Below are 19485 nucleotides of genomic sequence, written 5' to 3'. Positions count from 1 at the left end.
TTTTCTTGTAGCCCAGGCGGTTTACTACAACTTCTCGATAGAACATTTTTCTCTAAAATCAACCGTTTCGGAGATAGAATTTTTCAACTAAGTAGCATGCAAAAATTCATAGGCCATTTTCAAAAGTTATTTTCGAGCCAAAATGATCCTTTTTTTCTATGGAAAACACTTCTTGTACCATACCAAAAACATGAGCAAACTATACTGCAAATCGAAGAATTCTGTGACTGACCGATTTGACATGGAACTGTTATATCAAATTGTATGAAGCTTATGGAAGGTTGAGTTAATTACTGTAGAAGCTTTCTGTCTCAATATCTGCATTTAATTTAAAGATGCGCTTAAGTTTTATCTTGCTTTCAAATCCGTATATTTTACCCTTATACCTAAATTGAGTTTCCTCGACCCGCCTTGACAAGCACCGGCTGATACTGATACTGAAAAGCACCGCGATAAAATCTCGCTGCTTGGCCCATAAAATCAAGCAAGGCACCCCAGTAAAGAAAAGTGTCACCTCGAGCAGTTTCCCATGATTGCCAAACAAGCAAGGAGTGAATTCCAAATCAGCAAATAAAAGCGCAACCCCTTTCGCCCGGTTTCGATTTTGGAAAACTTCTCGCCTTTCTCTCTCTCTGAATTACGCCCCGATACACATATATTGTATAGTCTCTTCTGTTCCGTCGCCGTCAACATCGTCATCACTGCTGTTGGACCAACCCGATCAGAAAAAGAAAACATAATTATAACGACTGATGTTATTTTTTTTTAGAGTGATAAGGTTGTAACCGTCCGTCGTATCTTCTAATAAATCGCAGCAAACGCAGTGGCTTTTGCGCCACTCTCGCTATTGAGAGACCACTGGTCGTGTTTATTGAATTGCCCGACTAAGCTTTCTGAAGCATGAGCGCAATTTACAGGGTTATGATCGAACGGTTTCTAGCGGAGAATTTTGTAGATAGCCAGCGAAACAAAGTGAATAAAGGCTGAGGTGAACGCACCGAAGCAGCGAGTGAATGAAACCGCATCAATAGTGGCAACGTGAGATGTATCTAAACGCCTGGGCGGACTACAAAATACCACAGGGCTCGTACGTGAATAAAGAAACGTAAACGTAAACTTAACTTGAATTCATCTATGTATTCATTTTCTATTTACGGAAAGATTCATGCGGGTGGGTGATATGTACAGTGTGTGTTGTGGTGTGTAATATGGCCATGTATGTCGACATACCTGCGCAGGGTTTATGCTACTGGAGCTCGAGGCGTTACGTTACTTGTCGCCGAGGGATACGCCGGATGCATGCGATGTTCGACGGCCGGCGGAGTCACCAGATGAGGGGTGCTCGGGTTGGCTCAGCAGTAGCGTAGCTAGGCCGGGTCTACGTGCGTCGAGGGTCGAACTAAAGTTGCGGGATAGGGCGTCGGCTCGTGGTCCGAAACTCTACTGTCTCCTCCTTTCGGAATCTCAGCAGGTCGGAAAAACCTCTACTCCCGTTTAACTACCGTAATGGCGGACCGGCACGGACCAACGGTGCACAGCGTGCAGAACAATGGGGGATTTCTGAATCAGAGCTTCTAGCTCCTACGAAAAAGCGTCTATCGGACGCTGAGGACCGACACAAATCTTTCATTAGTTTTAAATTAAATATAAATGAATTCAAATTGTAGATTACCTTTTTATAAGTGGGGCGAACACGCACGAAGCAGAGTTTTCGCTCCTCGTGGATAAATCTGGATCGTAACAACGTAACTAATAAAATAAGATTAATAAATGCCATTTCACTTTACCACTATTCCGTTATAAAGTTTCTTTAACAAAAAGTAGTTAAATCAACTAACTAACTAATCTACACACCTTAATTGGAAAAGAAAAAATCACTAGAACACGGGAACTAACTTCTGCTTCAGAGCCGAGTTTAGATGAAAGTGAAAGATGGACGATTGTAAATCTTTTAACAGCCCTAAAAATGTTATCTCATGCTTTTTTACTTTTCACGCATACTAGTATAAGTTGTTTAGACGAGATTTACCTAATACAATTTTCGCGGGCCATCTACATTTAATCCTACTCACTACTAGAGCTTTTATCTCAGTAAAGCTTAAAATTTTATAGCAAACAAAGGCTTTATGGTGAATGGTTCTTTAAATATTAAAAGGTTCTTTTGATTGAAATTATCGATTATAATATAAAAATAGCTTTAAATCTTATTTACATATGCGCAAAGCAAAGTTAGGCAATTCATTTTTTGTTTTAATAATATTTTTCAAATTTATTTTAAAAATACATCAAAACGTTACATCACACCACACAATTTTATGAAAATTTGATCAATGTGAAATTGATCAAATTTTCATAACCTTCAAAAATATGTACAGTATTTAAACAAAATCTGGTCCACTTGCTACCTATCCATTATTTTTGTCAAATCAACATCAGGCTGATCACAACTATCCTAAGGTGACGAATCGAGAAAAGTAAACTGATATACTTTATTGAGCTTTTACCCAACATATTGGTACACCGAACCGAAAACTGAATTATATAAATAAACGTATATCAAGCGGTGTGTACCTATGTCTATATCGATCCTCTTTCGACTTAACGTTATTGCACACCCCTGCTTACAAATTTTGCGTCTAATCAACTTTATCAAATCAAACTTTGAACATTGCATTGATTTTCAGCACGTTAACGTAAATAATCAGAGTCATAACATTTCACTACATCAGCCATCCGCTGACTCATACTAATAAACGCTATGTATATTATCCACAATCTGTGACAGCTCTGACTGTCACCAAAAACATCGCATCACCTGTTCCAGTATTTTGTCCAACCCTGTGTTAATTTTGACAGAGCGATGAAAACTGTCTGTCAAAGTGGAAGACAAACGAAAAGCAATAGTGGTTTCTGCGCTCGTGTAACAACACGGTACATGTCACCAACACTACTTAAAAATTGCTGGTGGAAAATATAAACAAAGATCAGCTGTTCCCAGCAAAATCAAATGGCAGTATTTTCAACCAGCAAATTTGCGCATGTGTTCGTGACACCGCTCGGCGAGAGCTCAATTGTACCTTGAGAAATGTGCAAACCAGAAACTGCTGAAAACTTACGGAATGCTGCTGAAATTACTATCTAAATCTGGAGAGTATCTATCTATGTTTCAGTTAATTTGTTTATTGAATGGAATTCTTCTATTTACAGGTAAGGAGCGAAGGAGGACAACTTAAACTTTGCAACAATTCTGATTTCCTCGATACAACATGGAGGACGGCGATTTATGCTATGCTTCCACCAATACGACTACATCTGACTACCTAACCTGCTACCTGCTACTGGCATACAACTATAGAAAGAGAAGAAGGAAGAAAAGTGCAATTATGCTATCAGCTCATCGTGTCAATGAGTTCATTGAGAAACAACAGTGAACCTTATATCGACTTGAACGTGTGAAAGTGATTCCAATAGTTAGTTTAAAGTTTTAAATCGAATATATACATAGAAAAAATATATACAAGTATGTGTTCATAAACAATCTGTTTGTTTACTTTCCGTTTTCAATGGATTTTGGATTTGGAAGTGTTTTCGTTGGAAGTTGACCCAGTAGTAATCATCGTATGGACTTCATAGCTTTTAATTCATCATTTCAGATCAAAACTTCTTTAAGAAAGTGGCATGGAAAATTCCTAAGCGCTTCCCTGTGTTATCAGCCAATTCATAGCTATCGCCAAGAACTTTGGTGATGTATGCTTCTGCATATTTTGGCGCCAGTTTGGCACAAAAATCTTTTCCTTTATCGGACAAGAAAGTGGTTTTTTTCAAAACTTTTTCCCCAATCAAATATTTTGGTGCTTTAGTGCTAGACCGTAGATTGTAATATTTTGATTGTTTAAGATATGCTTCGCGGAGATTTTTGCGTACCTGTTCGTACACCTGATTCCTTTGCTCAGGAGAAATAGTGTGGTCGTTTCCATCCGTATTATTGAATGTTTCGTATTCTCGTCCGTCAGAAATAATGTTTCTTCCAAACGTTACGAAGTATGGGGTCTGTTTTGTGGATTCGTGAGAGGCATTTCTAATAGCATTCGCTATGTGTTGAATATTATCAGCCCATGATCTATGATTTGATTTGATTGTGGCCCTTATAGCTGCCGTGATTACCCTATTTACCCTTTCAGAGTTGTTCACTTGTGGGTGATAGGATGGTGTTAACCAGTGGGTTACACCATAATGTTCCAGTAAGTCTTTGAACAATTTCGAAGTAAACTGGCTACCATTGTCTGTGAGTATCGTTTGTGGAACGCCGAATAATAAGAAAATTGATTGTTCAAGGAATTTGACCAGTGACGAAGCCGTGGCCTGTTTAAATGGCTGCACAAGGACGAACTTTGAGAACACATCCGTGGCCACGAGAAGGCAGGTGCTTTGCGCTCTTCCCGATGGGGGGAATGGACCCAAATAGTCTAATGTTAAAAACTGCCAAGGATGCTCACAATTTTGTTTTTGGGACCCCATAGGTGGAACAGCATTTACGTTGGTGCTTTTAGAAGTCTTACAAGGAACACATGTTTTACAGTATTGTTTGGTCTCTCCGGACATTCCTGGCCAAAAAAACTTTTCTTTTAGCTTTAAAATTGTTTTGTCGTATCCCAAATGGGCGGGTTCATGGGCTGCATTGATTATTCCGATTCTCTCTTGTTTGGGAGGATAATACTTCCAAAGGAATCGTTTATCCTCAATCCTTTTAGTGTTCTCGACAAATTTAAAAATTTTGTTTCCTTCAACCTTGAAATCCTTAAAAGCCTCAGGATTGCCAATAATCTGATTACGTAACTTTAAGTATTCATCATCGACTATCTGCACTGCCTCAATCCTTGATAGGCAATCAGCAAGGACGTTGTCCTTCCCCTTCCTATAGATTATGCTAAAATCATAAGATTGCAGTTTTAAAGCCCAGCGCAGGAGTCTTGAGTTGCCGTTCGCTGCAGTGATTGTAAAAAGCCATGTGATGCTTTTTGCATCGGTTATGACTTTGAAGTTAGTGCCTTCAATATAGTGGCGAAAATTCTCAACTGCCAACAGAACCGCGAGGCACTCCTTTTCTGTTGCAGCATATTTACGTTGCGTACTGGACAACTTTTTACTGAAGTAGGCAATTATTCGCTTGCCTTCGGGGTGGTCCTGAAGAAGGGCAGCACCAACGGCAAGCTGAGATGCGTCAGTCTCGATAACGAATGGCAAATCATATCGAGGGTTAGCTAGTACTGGCGCAGATGTTAAAACAGATTTTAACTCGTCTAATGCTTGCTCTGCATCTTCAGTCCATTTGAATTTCCTAGTTTTTTTCAGTAATTCAGTTATGGGAGTCGTGATGTGACTGTAATTATTAATGAATTTTTGGTAAAAACCCATTAACCCCATGAGCCTTCGAACCTCTCTGATGGACTTAGGCCGAGGGTAATTAAGAATGGGCTCTAACTTGGAGCTATCGATAGCCAGGCCCTTCTCCGTTAACAAATACCCCAAATATTTTACTTGCCGTCTGCAAAAACGGCTTTTTTGTACTGATATAGTTAAACCAGCCTTAGCAAGTCGTTTGGCCACCTCTTTCAACAGACGAAAGTGGTCTTCTAAGGTTTCAGTCGCAATCACAATGTCATCCAAGTAGATGAAAACGTGAGGCTCGAGGTCAAATCCCATTGCTTTGTTCATAAGTCGGCTCATTGTAAAAGGAGCATTTTTCAGTCCGAATGGGACTACTTTGAACCTAAATAGTCCCTTGGGAGTCCTGAAAGCAGTATAATTACGATAACTCTCTTTCAATGGTACTTGAAAGTATGCGTCTTTCAAGTCTATTATACTGAAATATTTTGACTTCTTCAATCGATGAAAAATTTCATTCATATTGCGCATTGGGTACGCGTCTTTTTTTGTAATAGAGTTAATTTTTCTCGAGTCTAAACATACTCTTATTTGTCCATTTGATTTTTTAACTGGCACTAGTGGACTGGCGAACTCACTAGTGCACTCTTCGATCACATCCAGTTTTTCGTACCTTTCTAATTCTTTTTCAATAGTTTCCCAAATGCTTGGCGAGTACCTATACATAGGTAAGTCCCGCATTTTAGCTCCTTCAATAATCTCAATTTCGTGTTCTATAAGATTTGTACGACCTAATTTGTTCTCACTTGTCCATTGGAAACATTTTAATGTGTCTGTGAGCTGTTTTCTCTCCGCTTCCGTTAACTCATGTTCTGTTTCAATATTGTCTATATTCAATTCGGAATCGTTTGGGAGTTCCAGTGATGGCAACTCTAGTGACTCATCTTCCTCAAGTGTTGCTTTGTGACAAATCACTGATTCGTTCTCTGTTAGTTCTAACGAGCAAATTTTTAAGGAAATTTCGGATTCATTCTCCGATGAGTTACATGGTAGAATATGATCTGGAGAAATGAAATCAATCATCGGCCGGCCGTGTATGTCCAAGAAAGCAACATCAGACAATTGATTCTCACATTTTATCATTGGCCTGATGCCAAAGGCATGCCAAAAATCCATTCCCAAAATAAGTGGTTTTGAGAGCTGGGGGACAATGATGGTTGGGATTACCTTAGTAATACCTGCAAATGTATAAGGGACGTTTGCATAGCCTAGGCATTCATGTTCGGTATTATCGGCTGTACTGACTACTACCGTGGCTTCGAAAAGTTTTAGTCCGTGTTTTTCAATTAGTTTTGTCGAATTCAGGACGCTAATACTAGCTCCTGAGTCTAACAGAGCTATTATATCTGAGTCGAATATGGATACTCGTATCTTAGGGCAGATATTCGGGTTTACTTTGATGTGTAGGACATCTTGGTACTTCTTGTAGTTTCCAGGATTTTCAGGAAGTTCTTGTTTTGGAACCGCTTTAATCGCTTGCGAGATGAACGGGTTCCTATCGGTACACCCCGCATCTAGTTTAACGATTGATGATAGTTAATAGAGGTTGGGTTTACCTGAGGATGATTACGTTCGCAAGTCCTTGTCGTTCGGCCCAAATTACCACAAGCATAGCAGAAGATTAATTTTGTTTCTTTGCAGTTTCGCCAGTGATGCCCTGTCTTCTGACAGTTCCAGCATTTCAAAGCTGACACATCAGCCTCTGGCAACATTTGAATTTGGGGTGAAGTGTGAATAGTTTTTTGATTTTCCCTTCCTGTTCTAGGTTTTCGTTGAAGTGCGTTTATTGAGTATTCTTCCAGTGAAGAGTGGTCGGTTTCTGAGTTGCTACGAGCGTCTATGTTATGTATCTCATTACGCGTATTAACACCATATCTGTAAAGGCTAAGATCGGTAGCATCAATACGATGGTTGAGGTCTAAAAGATGTTCCAAATTATGAACTCTTGTCGTGGCTAACTTAGACCTGTAATGAGGTTTCATGTTTTCCCATACAATCTCGAAAATTGTGCGAGAAGAATGGGGATGTTTAAGGCACTGGTTAAGCTTTTCAACCTCGGTTACAAATGCTACAAACGTTTCTCCTCTTTTTTGTCGGAGCTCTCGTAATTGTGCTCTTATGCCACGATCACGATTGGGATTACCGAACCTAAAACGAATTTCGTTTTCGAATTTTTCCCATGAGGTACAGTGGTCCTCTCTGGTAAACCACCAGTCACTGGCTTCTCCTTTCAGCTTGTAATGTATTTTGTCCAATAGTTCTGCTTTGCTTACTCGCTCGTGTTTTGCTAATTTTTTTGCTCTATTTAAAAAATCTTCCACTTGCATAGATCTTGCATCACCAGTGAAAACAATATCCCAGTTCTCTACTCGTGATCGAGTAGGTTGGTAGTATTCTTCTCTCTGAACCCTATAGCGTCTGTGGGGTGTGTATGCCCTATTCGAATTTCTGTGTCTATCCCAAATATATCGGTCATCGTCTTCTTCTTCTTCTTCTTCTTCTTCTTCTGTACTACTACCACTCGTTGAGGTCATATAGCATGTACCTCTGGACATATTACCTGTCTTTCTGTTGCTTCTTTTTCTACTTTCTTTGGTACTATCGCTCTCATCATAGTCTGAGAACTCTGTCATAGAACACGATACCCTGTTTTTCCTAACTTTTTCAGTGTGTTTGTGTCTGTCTTTCACCTGATAAGAAGAAGATCTTGCTGTTCTTTCTACCCGCTTTTCTTTCCCATTTCGAGTTACATATTTTTCACTACTTCTTTCGAAGTCATCTTCTTGTTTCCTATTTTTGATTCGTGAATCTTTGTCTGTTTCTTTGTCTTCTAACTCTCTTCTGTCTTTTGGAGTTGTACCTGTTCTGTTTGATCTATAGAATTTCTCTTGTGTATCAGAATGAGATTTCTCTGTTTTAGCGAGAGCCTTAGGATTAGGATTTCTCCATGAATCCTTTAATCCTTTTGCTCCATCACCTAAGTCCTGATCAGTTTCATCATTTGAATGTTCAGGGTCGTAAGTAACCCTTTGCCTATATGCTCGCATAATTTCCTCTATCTGCTTACAACAATCCATTTTCAACTCCTTCTCTTCTTCATTTTCAGCTTTAGAAGAGGCTAAACGAATCAAATAATGTCTGAGTCGAGAAACAATTACGTAATCAAAAGATTCCCGCAAACTTTTTTTTAAAGATTTCACAATTTTCTCGAGGTTTGCCGCTTCGTCAACGATAGAAAGACCGGTATCATAAAGTTTTGGCTCTAATCGCTCTGTTTTATAAGCGTACCTCAACGCTCGTCTTCTATCCTCCAGCTTAGCGTCAATCTCGACTTGAACGTTCCTAAGTGTTATTTCAAAATTAAGCTCCTCTTCAGTTAAATGATCTGCGTTGGGTAAAATGTAGTATCTTCCCATTTTGAAAGGAAAAATCAATACCCAATCCAAACAAATAAAATAAAAAGAAAATTGACTGTTCTGTATTCAGAACAGACACAAATTCAAGTTAATATTTCAAAAAATAAAAAAAAATCATGGAAAAAAACTAAAAAAAACTTATATTTTAATTCATTAATCACCTATAAACCATCCAATTCAACTGTATTTTGTTTTATATCTAACCTAACCCTTAACTTAAAATGCAATGAACAACGTGTAAAAAAAAATGCAATGCAATGTTCGAGAAAAAGAAAAAAAAATAATATAAGACGAAAAAAATAATAATAAATAATAATAATGATAATAATGCTGATCATAAAAAAGGGTAATAGGTATATAAAAGTGTAAGATAATTTAATAATTCAATTCAAAATTCAATGATTGCAGATAAACTTAAATTCAGTAGCAAATGGACTTTAAATTTTGCGTTGGGCGCCAATGTAACCGTCCGTCGTATCTTCTAATAAATCGCAGCAAACGCAGTGGCTTTTGCGCCACTCTCGCTATTGAGAGACCACTGGTCGTGTTTATTGAATTGCCCGACTAAGCTTTCTGAAGCATGAGCGCAATTTACAGGGTTATGATCGAACGGTTTCTAGCGGAGAATTTTGTAGATAGCCAGCGAAACAAAGTGAATAAAGGCTGAGGTGAACGCACCGAAGCAGCGAGTGAATGAAACCGCATCAATAGTGGCAACGTGAGATGTATCTAAACGCCTGGGCGGACTACAAAATACCACAGGGCTCGTACGTGAATAAAGAAACGTAAACGTAAACTTAACTTGAATTCATCTATGTATTCATTTTCTATTTACGGAAAGATTCATGCGGGTGGGTGATATGTACAGTGTGTGTTGTGGTGTGTAATATGGCCATGTATGTCGACATACCTGCGCAGGGTTTATGCTACTGGAGCTCGAGGCGTTACGTTACTTGTCGCCGAGGGATACGCCGGATGCATGCGATGTTCGACGGCCGGCGGAGTCACCAGATGAGGGGTGCTCGGGTTGGCTCAGCAGTAGCGTAGCTAGGCCGGGTCTACGTGCGTCGAGGGTCGAACTAAAGTTGCGGGATAGGGCGTCGGCTCGTGGTCCGAAACTCTACTGTCTCCTCCTTTCGGAATCTCAGCAGGTCGGAAAAACCTCTACTCCCGTTTAACTACCGTAATGGCGGACCGGCACGGACCAACGGTGCACAGCGTGCAGAACAATGGGGGATTTCTGAATCAGAGCTTCTAGCTCCCACGAAAAAGCGTCTATCGGACGCTGAGGACCGACACAAATCTTTCATTAGTTTTAAATTAAATATAAATGAATTCAAATTGTAGATTACCTTTTTATAAGTGGGGCGAACACGCACGAAGCAGAGTTTTCGCTCCTCGTGGATAAATCTGGATCGTAACAACGTAACTAATAAAATAAGATTAATAAATGCCATTTCACTTTACCACTATTCCGTTATAAAGTTTCTTTGACAAAAAGTAGTTAAATCAACTAACTAACTAATCTACACACCTTAATTGGAAAAGAAAAAATCACTAGAACACGGGAACTAACTTCTGCTTCAGAGCCGAGTTTAGATGAAAGTGAAAGATGGACGATTGTAAATCTTTTAACAGCCCTAAAAATGTTATCTCATGCTTTTTTACTTTTCACGCATACTAGTATAAGTTGTTTAGACGAGATTTACCTAATACAATTTTCGCGGGCCATCTACATTTAATCCTACTCACTACTAGAGCTTTTATCTCAGTAAAGCTTAAAATTTTATAGCAAACAAAGGCTTTATGGTGAATGGTTCTTTAAATGTTAAAAGGTTCTTTTGATTGAAATTATCGATTATAATATAAAAATAGCTTTAAATCTTATTTACATATGCGCAAAGCAAAGTTAGGCAATTCATTTTTTGTTTTAATAATATTTTTCAAATTTATTTTAAAAATACATCAAAACGTTACAAGGTTATTAGTTGTTAAATTAATTGTTTTTTCAACAAAATAAACACTGACTGTAACAAAACTATAACAGAAATTGTAGCAATAATTTCAAAATTGAAACACATTCTGTTTTATACAACACTAAATATAGGGTAAATGATGGCTTCGGCACCCTGAGGGTATTTTCGGCAGCACTAACTTATCGTCTAAGTTCCAGAGTGAGTCGAAAATAATAAAAATCGTGCTCGATAATCTTCGATTTGGATTAAATTTTGCACATGTTTTTGGTATGGTAGAATAAGAGTTTTCAGTGGAAAAATTGATAATTTTGACTCGAGTATAACTTTTGAAAATGGCTTATAAAATTTTACATGCGACTTATTTGAAAAAATCTAACTCCGAAATTGTTGACTTTAAAGAAAAATGTTCTATGAAGAAGTTGTAGTGGACCGTTTGGACTATAAGAAAATAATATACACTGAAAAAATATGTTTTGTTTTTTTAATGTATACGTTCTGATGATACAATAAGAATCTTGAAATTATTCTAAACCATAATGATTATCTTGATCACTTCTCTAGAAGTAGCCATTTAGGAATTGTTTAAAGTTTTATACAAAATATCATAAATTAAGTAATAAAATAGGTCATTTCTATTAGTTTTTCGTGATTCTCTATCAAGGAAAATAAAAGAGTGAAAATATATGTGGTCTTTACTTCCAAAAACGTATTATTTTTGATGGAAAATCGCGAATAACTAATGAAAATCACCTAATTCAGTACTCAAATAATATTTGTTTTCATTAAAATTGATATAATTCATAAACATTTCTAGAGAAGTTATCCATATAATCATTATGGTTTAGAATCATTTCAAGATTCTTATTGTATCATAAAAACGTATTTATTTTGACAAAAAAAATATTGAAATAATTGATCTTAGAAAAACTTTTTTTTATAAAAATGTCTCCATCATGAAACTTTGTCCCAAACTTCTGTTTACTATCAAGATTATCAAAAAAAAATTGGAAATGGGGTTTTTGTGTAATTTAGAATTTAAGTTATATTTTTGAATATGTCATGAAAACATTAAATGTTTTTTCAGTGTGTATTTTTTTCTTATAGCCCAAGCGGTTTACTACAAATTCTTCATAGAACATTTTTCTCTAAAATCAACCGTTTCGGAGATAGAATTTTTCAACTAAGTAGCAAAAATTCATAGGCCATTTTCAAAAGTTATTTTCGAGCCTAAATGATCCTTTTTTTCTATGGAAAACACTTCTTGTACCGTACCAAAAACATGTGCAAACTATACTGCAAATCGAAGAATTCTGTGACTGACCGATTTGACATGGAACTGTTATATCAAATTGTATGGAGCTTATGGAAGGTTGAGCCAATTACCGTAGGAGCTTTCTATCTCATTATCTGCATTTAATTTAAAGATGCGCTAAGTTTTATCTTGATTTCAAATCCGTATATTTTACCCTTATACCTAAATTGAGTTTCCTCGACCCGCCTTGACAAGCTTCGGCCGATACTGATTTGAAAAGCCCCGCGATAAAATCTCGCTGCTTAGCCCATAAAATCAAGCAAGGCACCCCAGTAAAGAAAAGTGTCACCTCGAGCAGTTTCCCATGATTGCCAAACAAGCAAGGAGTGAATTCCAAATCAGCAAATAAAAGCGCAACCCCTTTCGCCCGGTTTCGATTTTGGAAAACTTCTCGCCTTTCTCTCTCTCTGAATTACGCCCCGATACACATATATTGTATAGTCTCTTCTGTTCCGTCGCCGTCAACATCGTCATCACTGCTGTTGGACCAACCCGATCAGAAAAAGAAAACATAATTATAACGACTGATGTTATTTTTTTTAGAGTGATAAGGTTATTAGTTGTTAAATTAATTGTTTTTTCAACAAAATAAACACTGACTGTAACAAAACTATAACAGAAATTGTAGCAATAATTTCAAAATTGAAACACATTCTGTTTTATACAACACTAAATATAGGGTAAATGATGGCTTCGGCACCCTGAGGGTATTTTCGGCAGCACTAACTTATCGTCCTTGTTTAAATTTATCTACGGAACAAGAGTTAACTTCAATGTACCTTGAACTATAATCTTCCATGTAAACCTCATCTTTCACAAAAATATTATATAACATGGGTTTTATCATTGAATGAAATAAATGCTTACGAAATTAGCGTCATTCGTGAGCTGCCGAATAAAACAACACAAGAACAGCTTAAGAAAAACTCACCACTTTGAAAGGTCCAATTCTCCGCTCCAATACTTATTTGTCACAAAAGCTACGCACCGATCACTCATGCACTATTAAACTTTTGATTTGTGTATAAATCACTCGAAAATACTTAATTTTTATGCTTCAAATCACAAATTAAAATTAATGCACTTTGCTTTCCTCGGCAATCACTTTTTATTACGGGAATAGGTTGCCAGAAAACCATATTCAATCGCGGTGTATTTTTTATTCTCAATTCAAATTAATTGAAAAAATCGAACACAACTAATTAATTCATTGGAATTAGGCAACAAAGCATGCATTGGTAATAATTGAGCCTTTCAGTACTTTCCTTATCTGAAGATTGTAGCGCATAAACTTCAATATACTGAGAAACATATATATATAAAATATACGTATTCTATTGTAGTTAACTATTTTGGCAACACTCCTGTTGTTCTACAGGCAATCAGAGGATGATGTATATGTGTCAAATCATAAGTGGATTTATTTGCAAAGGGCCTTTTCTGATTTTCTCATACACTGAGAATAATATGATCGTAAAAAAAGTAAAAAAGCCTGTAGGATTTTTAATTTTGCGTTACCTTTTAGCGATTTTTTGCGCATAGACACTAGGGTGCGGCCTATTATCAAAAGTTCTATAAACCAAAAATTCGTGTGCTTTTATGAATTCAAATCATATTGGAAGAGAAACCTCAAAGTTTAAACAATAAATATAAGGATTAAGGGTGGCGCAAGCGTCTTAAGGTGCATTTTCAAGTTATAAAAAATGGCCTTCAGTGAAGTCACCATAACTTCGGTTATTTCTAACCAATTTTGTAACTTTTAGCATCCTTATTTTCAATATTAAATTTATGAAAACTTTGTAGAATATCAAATTTGTCTTAAATCAAAAAGTCTTTATTAAAAGTAGTTTTCTTCAAAATTTTCTTCATTTAACTGAAAAATTCATATTGATTGACCATAACTTTATAAATATTCAACCGATTTCAAATATTTGTATGTACATGTTCTTGAAGCAAAAAATAGTTGTTCCCGTATTGTTCATACAACACATTTTTCTAAAAAATGGTTTTGGCTTAGTTTTGTATCAAAAACTAGCCAAAAACATGATTTTTTAAAGAAAAAATCGAATTTCTTTGGATTATTTAAATTTCTTCGCCAAAAATTACATTTTTCCTATAAAACTTCTGTTTATAAAGCATTTTGTTTTAATTACGAGTTGAATAGTGCATTTATTATTTAACATGAGCAAATATATTATTGTTTGAAAATAATTTAAAATCCTTTTCAAGGGTTTTACAAATGAGGAAAACCAGTTTCAGCTTTAAAAATATTGTTTAACTGACAAAATTAAAAAAATAAAACGACGGTAAAAAATTATGTTTTTGTGCAGTTTTTGATGAATAACTTGGTCAAAAAACTTTTTTTAGTGAAATGTGGTGTATGACAAGTTTGAAATAATTAAGTAAGCTTCTAAACCATGCAAAAAGATTTGGAATCGGTTGAGTATTCATGAAGTTATGATCAAACAAAGATATTTTTTTTTGTAAAATGAAGAAACATTCGAAGTAAACTACTTTTTATTGAAACTAGTTTTGATTTTACACAAATTTGATATTCTACAAAGTTTTCATAAATTTAATGTCTAAGATAATGGTGCTGATAGTTTCAAAATTGGTTTGCAATTACCGAAGTTATGGTGACTTCATTGAAGGCCATTTTTATAACTTGAAAATTTACCTCCAAGACACTTGTGCCCCCTCTAAATCTTAATATTTTTAGCTCAAACTTTGAGGTTTCTCTTCGAATATGATTCAAATTCATAAAAGTACAAGAGTTTTTGGTTTTGAGAGCTTTTGAAGTATAAGCCGCACCCTAATAAACAGTAGTGTGAGGACCTGCATGTAACCCATTCAAACGCAACTCTGACATTCAAGTTATCCGATAATCATGTTCCGTGGATTTTTATTGCAGAGTACAATATTATGAATCAATTAACCATGACGTCACGCTGCAACTTCTAGGTTGGATTCGCATTTGTTGCAAGTTTATTGACTGTTAAACTTGCAACGATCGACGCGCCACCATTATAACGGAGGTTATTAGAACTAACTTGGAGGTGATGATTTTGAGGTTATTTGGCAATTTGGAGGTTAAAATCACCTCCAAACACTAGCGATTTTGCGGTGGGATGTTGACGTTTGATCACGAATAACCATGACATGGCAATTTTTAAGCCGAAATGCTGCCATTGTGAGATTGAATACAAAAAATATTCGATTATATATATATTTATTTTTTATTTAAATGAAAACGACATTAGGCAGCGTCTATTTAAGACATAACGTTAAAATGTACAATTTTCGACCATTCCCCCCTCCGCAACGGTCTTTGCATGAAAAAAATAAATGTGTTTGAGCGTTACGTAATTTGTGGACGGCGCCTTAGTCTGCATAAATTTAGTGGCGTTGTGTATTCAATTTGACTCTCTGCTATTTTATTTATAACTGCAATTTTGTTCTCAGTGCAGTCTGTATTTTTCTGCATTGGCCCTTTCAACGAGTCGAAAATAATGAGTGACGTTCAATTTCAGGATTTGTCAACAAATACGAAATGTTATCAATACATTAACTAGTTTTTGCGCAGTTTTGGATTGCCGAAGTGAACATTTTTATTGCCGACAATAGAAATTGCCAAGTGCCTCGTGACTTTGGTGAGGAAAAATAGAAGATTAAGAGAATAAAATAGTGTTTTGTGTATAATAACTAATAGATGAAGAGTGCTCAAGTGTACTTCAGGTGTCTCCTGCTGATAGTTGTGTTATATTGTTGCGTAAAATTTCCCTCTTAAAAGTTCAGCTGCTTAGGCTGCCGACAATACGTAAGTTCCCCTAGGTAAAAAATATACTAATTAAGACGCGAGATGAACTCGGATCTGCGTCATGTCTGACAATACTAGACGTCATGTTCGAGTCGGGTTAAATTGTACCAGATGTCAAACCCATGTCAGGTTGACATCGGGTTAAAAGCGGCAAACTGTAGGTGGGTCGGGTTTCGTTATCATTATGTCATTATGATGAAATGTTTCCAGAACACGTTTTTTAAGCATATCTGAACGAAACAACCGTTGATACATGTATCAACGATTGATGTAATTGTTTTCTTAATTTTGTTATAAATTCCTGATCGGGGCCTCAACTGCAAAAGAATTTAACTGCTGCAAGCAGTTTATTTTCCGATCCGAACAACCCAACTTTCCCGCTGACTGAAGCAAGAAGAACATTTTATGGGACCCGACAAAGGGATTGGAACCTGCTCCATCATCGTCTGCTCGTAAAATTCGTTTGAATTGTTTGTTCACCCAGAAGCCCGGCTGGGGAGGCGATGTGAGGATTGTTGTCCTTCTGCAGGCACACGAATTCTGTTAGATTTCGGAGAGCAAGTGGATATTATCTCCCGAAAATCATAGTTTTCCATTTGCTTCGGGAAGTTTTGGGGATCATAAATCTGTATTTGCTGGTATTACACTGGGCAACACTGGTTTACGGACTTATTTATTATTTGTTATATGTAGCTCTTGTAAAGTTAGTGCAAATGTGAGAATTGAAAAAGCAGTTTGGATTTTGTCGTCTAGTGTTATGGGATCGAATTTATGGAACTACAAAACACACCTCCCGATACTTGACAGGACAGAAACAGCTCGTGCCCTTCCCGAAAGGGTCCGGCTACCGTGGCGATCTCCTTTCCTTGAGCGTCGAATATCCGCGGCTCTTCTGGTGGCACTGTTTGAAACGGAAAAAAAAAATAAAGGTAATCGTCTCAATGAACTTTCCGAACGTAAAACCCGAAACCGAACACTTACCAACAAGCGTCAGATTGAACCGATAGTTGCGGGTCGGCGAGTTGAAGAAATCCACCCGACACCGATAGACGCCACAATCGGATTGGTTGATGTTGCTGATCTGGAGGCGGGCTTCCTTGAGATTTTCGGTGATGACCATTTTCAGCTTTTTGCCCAGGTCGTCGCCGGTGGCCCACTGGACGCCCTCCTGCACCGAGACGCCGGATCGGGAGTCCACCGAGTAGAGGGGAACTCCAATGGAGTCCTTGAACCACAGGACCACTTTGACGGCGTCCTGAGCCTGGGCGGTGATGTCACAGGGCAGCTCGGCCAGGTGGCCCTCGGCGGCCCATACCGTTCGGGCGGGAACTGTAGGAAAGGGATGAAAGGGTGAGTAATTAATAATCTTTTCGTTAACAATATCGAGTTCTTTTAATGGGATATTCAAGGATATCATGCAAAACAAACTTCACCACATCGATGCTGTGCACAATAAGCGATGGTGAGAAAAGTAAGATAACGAAACATTCACATACGGTCTGAAATTTATTGTGTTTTCAATCAGATGTTTTTTCTTTCTTTTCATGGAGTAACATCCCCACTAAAAAGTGCCCACTGTTTTGTCCAATGTTCCAAAAGTAATCACTTTCATTGACTACTGGAATCCATTTTACCTAGATTTTGGAGAAAATATAGAATTATTTGTCAATTATGTGGATTGGAAATGCTAGTCAAGGTCTGTTCAATTTCGCTGACTATTTTCAGCTTCATCTTACAAGTTCAAGTTCTGCAATCAAAATTAAGCCTGCTTCAATCACCGACATTTTTTGACGGATGTGCAATTATTTTAAATCGATGGTTTTTCGAAATCTGGATAATTTTTCGATGTATAAAAACAAGACTATCAGGTTTTCAAGACATGTACCCTGGAACATGTTTGAAATCATCTTTTACGGCTTCAGCTTTGTGGAGAACATTCGTTCGGGAGAAATTATGTTCACATCAGACTATAATATCGAACATTAGATTCCGTACAGATTTACTGTAACTATTGATGAGAAGTTAAATTGAAGTCAAAGCTCACATTTTCAAGAACCAAAATTTGAACTGAAAACTTGTATGATTGGTCACTGAAAAATCTAACTAGAATATATAGAACTAGTAATCAAAATATATTGTTATATTAACATTTAACTACAATGAAATCAGTAACGTTAGCTCAGGTGAAGGTACTTGCTAAGAATTTGAAAACTTAAGAAACTCCCCAAAGCTTATACAGAAGCTTCCAAAGTAAGGTGCGACTTATTTTTCGAAAGCTCTCAAAACTACAAATCCGTGTGCTCTTCTGGATTCAAATCACCTGAAAAGGCAAACCTCAAATTTTGGGCGAAAAATATCAAGATTTAGAGGTTGCGCAAGCGGGTGAATTTCATGTTATGAAATATGATGTTCAGTGAAATCTTCATAACTTTGTTGTTCTCCAACCAATTTTGAAACTCTTGGCATCATTCTCTTTCAAATTATATTTATGAAAAGTTAACAGAAAACCAAATTTCAAAAACAAAACAAGTCTTGGTTAAAAGTAGTTTTCTCTATTTTTTCTTCTTTTTAACTAAAAACACATTTTTGTTTGACCATAACTTCATAATAACTAATCTGATTCCGGATTTTTTTTCATGGTTTTGAAGCTAATTTACTCGTTTGCAAACTGTGTATACAACAATTTTAATTTAAACAAAATTTGACTTGGTTATTTATGCAGGATTCAAATTTATTAAACTTATAGATTTTTCTTCGCCGGCAATTTTTTAAAATTTCGAAAATATTGTTGTTATTAAATTTATTAAAAATTGCTTTTAAGATCTTTTAAAAGGTTTGACGAATGAGAAAAACTAGTTTCAGCTCAAGTATTGCCGTTCAACTGACAAAATTTTGAAAAATTGAAAAATAATGGTTTTGGGAAGTTTTTGTTAAATAACTAAGTCAAACTTTTTTTTAAATTTTTTGTTGTACCCACAATCTAAAAACTACTAAAAAAGCTTCAAAAGCATGAAAAATGAGTAAGAATCGATTAAATATTCATGAAATTATAGGTAAACAGAGATTATTTTTTTAAGTTAAAAGGGAAGAAAAATTGGAGAAAACAACTTTAAGCTATGACTAGCTTCCCTGGAGCTTCCCGAAGCTTATCAATGCTTCTCCAGAAGCTTCCCAAAGTGACTCCAGAAGCTTCCCAAAGCGTCTCGAGAAGCTTCCCAAAGCGTCTCGAGAAGCTTCCCAAAGCTTCTCCAAAAGCTTTCCAAGCTTCTCCAGAAGCATTCCAAAGCTTCTCCAGAAGCTTCCCAAAGCTTCTCCAGAAGCTTCCCAAAGCTACTCCAGAAGCTTTTCAAAGCTTCTTCAGATGCTTCCTATAGTTTCTCCAGAAGCTTCCCAAAGCTTCTTTATAAGCTTCCAGCTACTCCAGAAGCTTTCCAAAGCTTCTTCAGAAGTTCCCATAGCTTCTCCAGAAGCTTCCCAAAGCTACTCCAGAAGCTTTCCACAGCTTCTTCAGAAGCTTTC

The 19485-nt window shown here is 36.7% G+C and overlaps 1 protein-coding gene and 2 long non-coding RNA genes across 3 annotated transcripts in view; all 3 read right to left on the bottom strand.

Moving 5' to 3' along the window:
• The window catches only part of LOC5565349 (synaptogenesis protein syg-2), a 284790-nt gene that overhangs the window by 248605 nt on the left and 16700 nt on the right, over positions 1-19485 (bottom strand). Inside the window, exons 2-3 of the mRNA XM_021838630.1 lie at positions 16948-17295; positions 16757-16867 (exon numbers count right to left, since the gene is read on the bottom strand). Coding sequence (XP_021694322.1) covers positions 16757-16867; positions 16948-17295 — 459 coding nt within the window. The remainder of the gene's footprint in view (positions 1-16756; positions 16868-16947; positions 17296-19485) is intronic.
• On the bottom strand, positions 1113-2219 carry LOC110674129. The gene is made up of 3 exons (XR_002498690.1): positions 1855-2219; positions 1673-1749; positions 1113-1605 (listed from the first exon to the last, which is right to left on the bottom strand). It is a non-coding gene; the product is annotated as an uncharacterized LOC110674129 (long non-coding RNA).
• LOC110674128 lies at positions 9654-10699 on the bottom strand. The gene is made up of 3 exons (XR_002498689.1): positions 10396-10699; positions 10214-10290; positions 9654-10146 (listed from the first exon to the last, which is right to left on the bottom strand). It is a non-coding gene; the product is annotated as an uncharacterized LOC110674128 (long non-coding RNA).

The sequence above is a fragment of the Aedes aegypti genome, chromosome 1 (genome assembly GCF_002204515.2).
Source record: "Aedes aegypti strain LVP_AGWG chromosome 1, AaegL5.0 Primary Assembly, whole genome shotgun sequence".
NCBI classification, from domain to species: Eukaryota; Metazoa; Arthropoda; class Insecta; order Diptera; family Culicidae; genus Aedes; species Aedes aegypti.
Note: the sequence above shows the minus strand (reverse complement) of the source record. Positions and strands in the feature narration are given on the sequence as shown.